Source organism: Rhincodon typus, chromosome 18 (genome assembly GCF_021869965.1).
Source record: "Rhincodon typus isolate 14 chromosome 18, sRhiTyp1.1, whole genome shotgun sequence".
Classification (NCBI taxonomy): domain Eukaryota; kingdom Metazoa; phylum Chordata; class Chondrichthyes; order Orectolobiformes; family Rhincodontidae; genus Rhincodon; species Rhincodon typus.
In genome coordinates this window covers 4,624,902-4,633,008 of record NC_063349.1, presented here as the reverse complement: position 1 = coordinate 4,633,008, position 8,107 = coordinate 4,624,902, and the positions used below count along the sequence as shown (strand labels likewise).

Here is an 8,107-nt window from a genome sequence, read left to right as displayed (position 1 = left end):
GGAGGCTGTACGGAGACCGGGGAGAGGCAGGGAGGCTGTAAGGAGGCTGGGGAGAGGCAGGGAGGCTGTACGGAGGCCGGGGGGAGGCAGGGAAGCTCTAAGGAGACTGGAGAGAGACAGGGAGGCTGTAAGGAGACTGGGGAAGAGACAGGGAGTTGAGGAGACTGGTTGATGAGAAAATATTGATGTCCAAAGGGACCTGGGTGTCCTTTAACACCAGTCACTGAAAGCTAGTACACAGATGCAGCAAAAAGTGAGGAAGACAAATGATAGATTGGCCTTCATTATAAGAAGGATTGACCACAGGAGTAAAGATATATTGCTGCAGCTGTATAGGGCCCCAGTGAGACCACATATGGAGTAAAGCATAACGTTTCAGTCTGCTTACCTTGGAAAAGGTACACCTGCCACAGGAGGAGCAAAGGTTCACACGAGATGGCAGGTTTGTCCCAAAAGGCGATACGGATTAACTGCATTCCCTGGACTTTGGAAGAATGTAACAGGATCTCGTTGAAACATGTGGAACAGTGACAGGGCTGCACAGACTGGATATAAGGGAGGATGTTCCTCCTGAGCCAGAAGAAGGGGTAACTGTCTCAGGATGCAGTGTAGTCCATTTCAGACTGAAATGAGGAAAATCAGAGAGTGGCGACCTTGAGGAATTCTCTACCACAGAATGCTGTGCGGACCAAACTGCTTACGAAAGAACACATCGATATGGGGAGAGGGCAGGAGAATGGCTTTGAGATAGTGGGTTAGGCACAGTCATGTCGAATGATGTGCTGAATGGTGAACTGCTGCCCCTATTTTCCACGTTTTGACGTGGGGAGACATCAGGGAATGGGGGGAGTGCGGTTTTGGGAGGGAGGGAGGGAGGGGAAGTGCTCGATGTGGGGAGAGCAGGCTGCAAAGTTGGAGAAACCGAAAGGGGCTGCACAGGGGAAACGGAACTACGTTGTAGTTTAGGGAGCAGCTTCTGCCGCTCAAATGTCCAAACATTGCCGTCAGGAGGAGAGCCCTCAAGAAAGAAGGGATTTGATGCCCAGGTCTGCCTCTTCCCTGGCAGGTTTTGTAGGTAGTGACTGACATTGGGCTATTCGACTGTTGAGGCATTTGCACCTAAAGCTCACACCTGACCACTTTCCAACTGCCAGTTCTAACTGAGCTCCCAAGCCCAGAAGTACTGATGGCTTTGTCTGAAATCAAGTGCAGCAGGTTTTATACAAAATACACACATGGGGCACAATGCACTCCAGATGTACAGTTCTATAGGTGCTACAGAAATGAAAATATCTAATCTTTCAGTCATTACCGAAAAGTGAAGAGCGTTCCCATGTCTAACATGGACAATAACTCCGCTTTAGATTTCGGGAAGGACAGACGATAGCGGAGAGTTTCAAATGCTGGCACTATCAGAGCCTTCTTTGTGTTGGCCATATCCAGCTGCAGAACTGATTTCCTGCGAGAAAAGATCACAAACACACGGAATTAACAGAACCGCAAACAATTCTGAGGATGCAATGCTCACCAGGGCACCGCGTGAACGACAAGGGAGAGGAGACAGACAGAGGGGCAATAGGGAATAGAGGAAGCATGGGGAGAGAGGGCACTGAAGGGGTATGGCGGAAGAGATTGTGTGAGAGAGAGAGAAGCAGAGTAAAGAGATGGGGAGAAATGCATACAGGGCGTAAGGGGGAGATAAGGACAGTGAGGGCTATGAGGGACAAAGGGAGCATGTGGAAGACAGGGTGACAGAGGCAGTGTGGGGCAGTGAGGGAGACAGAGAGAATGTGGGGGAAGAGTGGGAGACAGAGGGAGTGTAGGGGGGAGAGGGAGTAGGAAGGAGTGTAGGGGATAAGAGGGAGACAGAGGGAGTGTAGGGGGTAAGAGGGAGACAGAGGGAGTGTAGGGGGAAGAGGGAGTCACATGGACACTGGGAGAAGGATAAGGGAGTGTGGGGAAGACAGGAAATAGATGGAGTGGGGAGGAGAAACTGAGACAGAGGAAGTGTAGGGAAGAGAGGGAGATAGAGGAAGTGTAGGGGGGAGAGGGAGACAGAGGGAGTGTAGGGGGAGAGGGAGACACATGGAGAATGGGAGAAGGATAAGGGAGTGTGGGGGTGAGGGGAAACAGAGGGAGTGGGGAGGAGGGAGGGAGATGGGCAGGAAGGGAAGAGAGGGAGATAGAGAGGGTGTAGGAGAGAGAGAGACAGGAACAATGGAGTGGAGAGGAATAAGAGTGAGTGTAGACAAGAAGCTGTGAGAGTAGAGGAGAGGGGACAAAAGAGAAGTTAAGAGAAGTGTAAGTGAGAGCAGCAGCAGTAAGGCATTGCAAAGTAGTGGGAGAGAGACTGAATGTTAGAATCATCTGTGGGGTCTTTAAAGTTTCAGGGAGACTTGAAATTTATCTTGAAAGAACTGCAGGCTAATTCAACACATTCTGTAACTAATCTTCCATCCACCACTTCCATAAAACATTTTTCAAAAAGGGAGGAAAGATGCCAAAAAAAAATCGACAATGTATTATTGATGATTTTCCCAGCAGTTGCGATACCAGCACATTCCTGTAGGTGATGCTGCTGGTCCATTGAACAGCACCACGCCTCAGAGAATGTGCTCTCCTTGTATGGAGAGAGCTCTTGTGGCAGTGTCCTTACCTCTGAGTCAGGGGGCCCGGGTTCACATCCCACCTGTCACAACTTTATACTTCATATTGGTGAATGAGGATCAGATTAAATTAAAATGCCACAGCTTTTCGAAAAGACTTTCTTGGTTTACCTTTACAGAAAGCAACGTTGGAAGGTCAAAGTCTGGAGGGTGTCACCAGGGGGGTTTAAAGTAGTTTGTCAGTTAGCAAGAAGTATGAGCAGGTAAGGGGGAGGAAGTGGGCGACAATGACTAGTTGGATGTTTAAATCCCTCTGAGGAAGGGTGGAACTGAGAGAGGGAGAAAGGTGCGAGAAAGAACAAGTTATAAGCTGGACCCAGTCAAATGAAACAGTCAGTAGGCAGGTCTGATGCCATTCCTTTGGTGTGGATGTGAGCCTACACCACAAACTGAAAAACCAGCAGCGGATGGACTGCATTAACCTGCCCTCCTCTCTCCTGTCAGTTACCCCCACCTGCCCCCGATAAGTACTTACTGAGCTATTCTCAATAAGCTCATTAGTTCTGCAGTCCATCTTAGCAAAGATACACTGCAGAATTGCTAAAAAGGATCTATAAGAGCAGAGAGATTCTACTTGTAAGAAGAGAATGATCAGGTCATTGTTTGTCTCTGTAGATTAAACAGATATGGCCTGATAAAGGTCTTTGTAATAATCAGAATGTTTGATATGGAGAAACAATGTTTCCACTTTTAGGGGAAGACCAGAACTAACTGCCAGAAAGATATGGCAGTCACTAAGAATCCTAGTAGGGAATCAGAAAAGACCTCTTTAGCCAGAGAGTGACCAGAAGGTGAGATTTACCAACACATTAAGTTTTTGAGGTGACTAGCGTTTAAAGAGAAGCTAGATAACACATTGGCATAGGAGGAGGAGTAGGTTGGGTAAGATGAAGTGGGCTAGGAGGAGAATTGCTTACATTATAAACACTTGCATGAACCAGTTGGCTTAATTCTATTGCTGCAAACCATCTACAGTTATGAACTGATAGAACTGCGGATGCGGTAGGTCAGAGACAAAAACAGAAACTGCTGGAAAAGCTCAGCAGGTCTGGCAGCGTCTGTGGAGAGAATTCAGGGTTAATGCTTGGGGTCGAGTGACCCCTCGACGGAACGGGCCGTCCTGAGGAAGGGTCACGCAACCCGAAATGTTAACTCTGATTTCTCTCCACAGATGCCGCCACACCTGCTGAGCTTTTCCAGCAGTTTCCAATTGCAACGACAGTTATAATAGGACTGCCACACTGTTCAGCCCATTCTTCAGGCAGTGTGGTGACAACTGTAACCCTACCACAGGCGTAAACACTCAACCTTCAGCTCATTACCTCAGGTACTCATAGAGACCATACATAGGGAGGAAGTCAATGTCGGACAGGAACATGTAGGGTGTGTTAACATGTTTCATGGCGATGTTCCGCAGCAGGTTGACAGGATAGAACTGTCCTTCCTTGTAGACGATGTGGTAACCAACGTTGCTCCTGCTCATCAGAACCTCAGATCCCTGGGCGTAACGGAGGAACTGTTGGGCCTCAGCATCGGACAGGTAGAGGGCAAGGCTAATGGGGCCCTCCCAGTGCTTGCAGATAGCCTCCAACATCTGCAGCCTGAAGAAAGAGCAACATTCATTAGCAGCAAGCAGTTGCAAATGGGCAACACAATGAGAGATGTCAGGATCAACACAAGAAGTTGTACAACTGCATTAAGTGAGCCAAAGATCCTTTAAAATACATTTGTATTTGCAATATAACCCATATAAAGAAATGGCTTGTTAAATAATTATTAAATATCATTCTTCACCACAGGGAAAGCAGATCATATTGCCAGCATTCTTTCAAAATCAGTAATGAAATTTCTAAAATTAGTGGAAGCAAGAATACAGTTTAGAAAAAAATAGTGGGAGTAAAGATGGACAAATCGCCAAGACCCGTAAGTTCCCACTCCAGGGTTTTGAATAAAAAGTGGGTGAAAAACTTTTAGAACCTTTAGCAGTAATCATCTATCTCTCTCTCAATGTCTCGTCATTCAGGATAAGGCACTGCAGGTTGGAAAATTGCAAATGTAATTCCATTACATTGAAGAAATGTGAGAGGGAGAAACCAGGAAATTATAGACCAGTTAGTCTCGCATCTGTTATTGGGATCTATAAATAAAGACAGAGTGACTGAGCACTTAAAGAAATTTGAGCTGATTAGAGAGATGGATTTGTAATGGCCAAGTCATGGCCAATGAATCTAATTGAATTTTCTGAGCAAGCAACTGCGGCATGCAAAGTAGTTTATAATACGTTTCCATAAGGCATTTGATAAGGTTCCACACAAAAGGCTGCGAGCTAATGGAATTGAATTTGGATTATTAATCTGATTAGGCAATTGGTTTAGTGATAAAGAATAGGGAATGGGTATGATACTTGAAATCAAAGGAAAAGACTAATGGTGTCCCAAAAAGATCTGTGTCCAGGCCTCAGTTATTTACCATAGTTACTTATAACAGTTTGTAGCCATATCCCCAAGTTTGCCAATGACACAATGGTAGGTGTTATGTTAAAGCGTGGAACACAAGATTATAAACAGACAGTGACAGATTGAGCGGACAAAACCATGATAGTTAACTTTCAACACAAACTAGTGTGAGGTCACCATTTTAGGCCCAGAGAAAAGATCAGTCCAGGTGTTATATATAAGACGAAAAGTTAGAAACAGTGGACGTGCAAAGGAATTTAGATTTCCACATATTCAGGTCACTAAATTTATTTGTCTGGTACAAAACAAAACCAAATGGCAAGTTAATTGTTAGCCTTTAAATCTAAAAGGTTAGAACATAATGGGAACAAATGTTTCAATAGCTATACGAAACTCTACAAATCAGGAGGACTGTACAATTCTGGGCACTGGATATATTGTCCTTGAAAGGAATAGAGGGCAGGTTTGTCAGGGTACCACCATGCTCAGAGGGTTAGGTAATGAATCAATTCTCCTAGATTCCTAAACGTCCTCTCAGCATCCCCCGGTCAAGCTCCATCAGAATTATTCATGTTTCAATAAGATTGACTCTCGTTCCTCTAAACTCTGATGGATATAGGGCCAACCTTCCCCTGCTCAGCCTTCCCTTGTGTGACAGCAACCAGGAAACAGCAAACTTTCTCTGACCTGTTGATATTTCCAGCACTACTACTTCTCCTCATAAATAGATAATACTTTTTCACGGGCCAATTCGTTGTGGCGCTCTTAAATCAGGCAGGGTGGGATTACAGTTTGTACCGAGCACAGTTCAGAAACTGGGCTAAAGGTCACTGAGCAGGAGCAGCATTCATATTCCCCCAGGGCTGAGTGCTGTAAAAACACTACTGCACAAACCCATGCTCACAAAAAACCCCGCCCGCTCTAAGTGGTGAGGTTGTGGTCCTTTGTACTCGCAATCCTATCAGCATAGGAACATAAGAACTAGGAGCAGGAGTAGGCCATCTGGCCCCTTGAGCCTGCCCTGCCATTTAATAAGATCATGGCTGATCTTTGAGACTCAGCTCCACTTACCCGCCCACTCACCATAACCCTTAATTCCTTTACTGTTCAAAAATTTATCCAGCCTTGCCTTAAACACATTCAGCGAGGTAGCTTCAACCGCTTCACTGGGCAGGGAATTCCACAGATTCACAATCCTTTGGGTGAAGAAGTTCCTCTGACCTCAGTCCTACATCTGCTTCCCTTTATTTTGAGGCGATGCCCTCTAGTCCTAGTTTCACCAGCTAGCGGAAACAACCTCCCTGCCCCCACTTTATCTATTCCCTTCATAATCTTATATGTTTCTATAAGATCTCCCCTCATTCTTCTGAATTCCAATGAGTATAATCCCAGTCTACTCAGTCTCTCCTCATAATCCAACCCTCTCAACTCTGGAATCAACCGAATCTCCTCTGCACCCCCTCCAGTGCTAGTATATCTCTTCTCAAGTAAGGAGACCAAAACTGCACACAGTACTCCAGGTGTGGCCTCACCAGGACCCTGTACAGCTGCAGCATAGCCTCCCTGTTTTTAAACTCCATCCCTCTAGCAATGACAGACAAAATACCATTTGCCTTTTTAATTATCTGCTGCACCTGCAATCCTACTTTTAGCGATTCATGCACAAGAACACCCAAGTCCCTTTGCACGGCAGCGTGCTGCAGTTTTTTACCATTTAAAACATAGTCCATTTTGCTGTTATTCCTACCAAAATGGATGACCTCACACTTATCAACATTGTACTCCATCTGCCAGACCTTTGCCCACTCACTTAGACTATCTATATCCCTCTGCAGACTTTCAGTGTCTTCTGAACACTTTGCTCTACCACTCACCTTAGTGTCATCTGCAAATTTTGACACACCACACTTAGTTCCCAACTCCAAATCATCTATGTAAATTGTAAATAATTGCGGTCCCAACACTGATCCCTGAGGCACACCACTAGCCACTGACCGCCAACCAGAAAAACACCCATTTACTCCTACTCTTTGCTTTCTACTGGTCAACCAATCCTCTATCCATGCCAATACATTACCTGTAATACCGTGCAACTTTATCTTATGTAGCAGCCTTTGGTGTGGCACCTTATCAAATGCTTCTGGAAATCCAGATATACCACGTCCATAGGATCCCCATTGTCCACCATGCAAGTAATGTCCTCAAAGAATTCCACCAAATTAGTTAAACATGACCTACCCTTCATGAACCCATGCTGGGTGTTCCCAATGGGACAATTTATATCCAGATGTCTTGCTATTTTTTCCTTAATGATAGATTCAAGCATTTTCCCCACTACCAAAGTTAAGCTAACTGGCCTATAGTTACCTGCTTTTTGTCTACTTCCTTTTTTAAACAGTGGCGTCACATTGGCTGTTTTCCAATCTGCGGGAACCACCCCAGAGTCCAGTGAATTTTGGTAAATAATTACTAGTGCATTTGCTATTTCCCCCATCACCTCTTTTAGTACCCTGGGATGCATTTCATCAGGGCCAGGAGACTTGTCTACCTTTAGCCCCATTAGCTTGCCCAGCACTGCCTCCTAGTGATAATGATAGTTTCTAGGTCCTCATCTGCTATAACCTTCTTGCTATTAGTTTTCGGCATATTATTTGTGTCTTCCACTGTGAAGACCGACACGAAATAACTGTTTAATGTCTCGGCTATTTCCTCATTCCCAGCAGGTGAAGGAGGTGGACAAAATCTTACAATAAACTATAGATGAGTTGAGAGATAGTAGGAACTGCAGATGCTGGAAAATCTGAGATAACAAGGTGTAGAGCTGGATGAACACAGCAGGCCAAGCAGCATCATAGGAGCAGGAAGGCTGACGTTTCGGGCCTAGATCCTTCATCAGAAATTTTTCTGAAAATCATTCAGAAATTTATTCAAAAATTCATTCATTTTTCTGATGAAGGGTCTAGGCCCGAAATGTCAGCCTTCCTG

General features: G+C 45.2%; 1 protein-coding gene across 2 annotated transcripts in view; it reads right to left on the bottom strand.

The window, feature by feature from the left end:
- large1 (LARGE xylosyl- and glucuronyltransferase 1) overlaps positions 1–8,107 on the bottom strand; it is a 420,017-nt gene that overhangs the window by 7,867 nt on the left and 404,043 nt on the right. For both annotated transcript variants that reach the window (XM_048607545.1, XM_048607546.1), the window contains exons 12-13: positions 3,989–4,267; positions 1,313–1,459 (exon numbers count right to left, since the gene is read on the bottom strand). In XM_048607545.1, the coding sequence (XP_048463502.1) occupies positions 1,313–1,459; positions 3,989–4,267 (426 nt within the window). The remainder of the gene's footprint in view (positions 1–1,312; positions 1,460–3,988; positions 4,268–8,107) is intronic.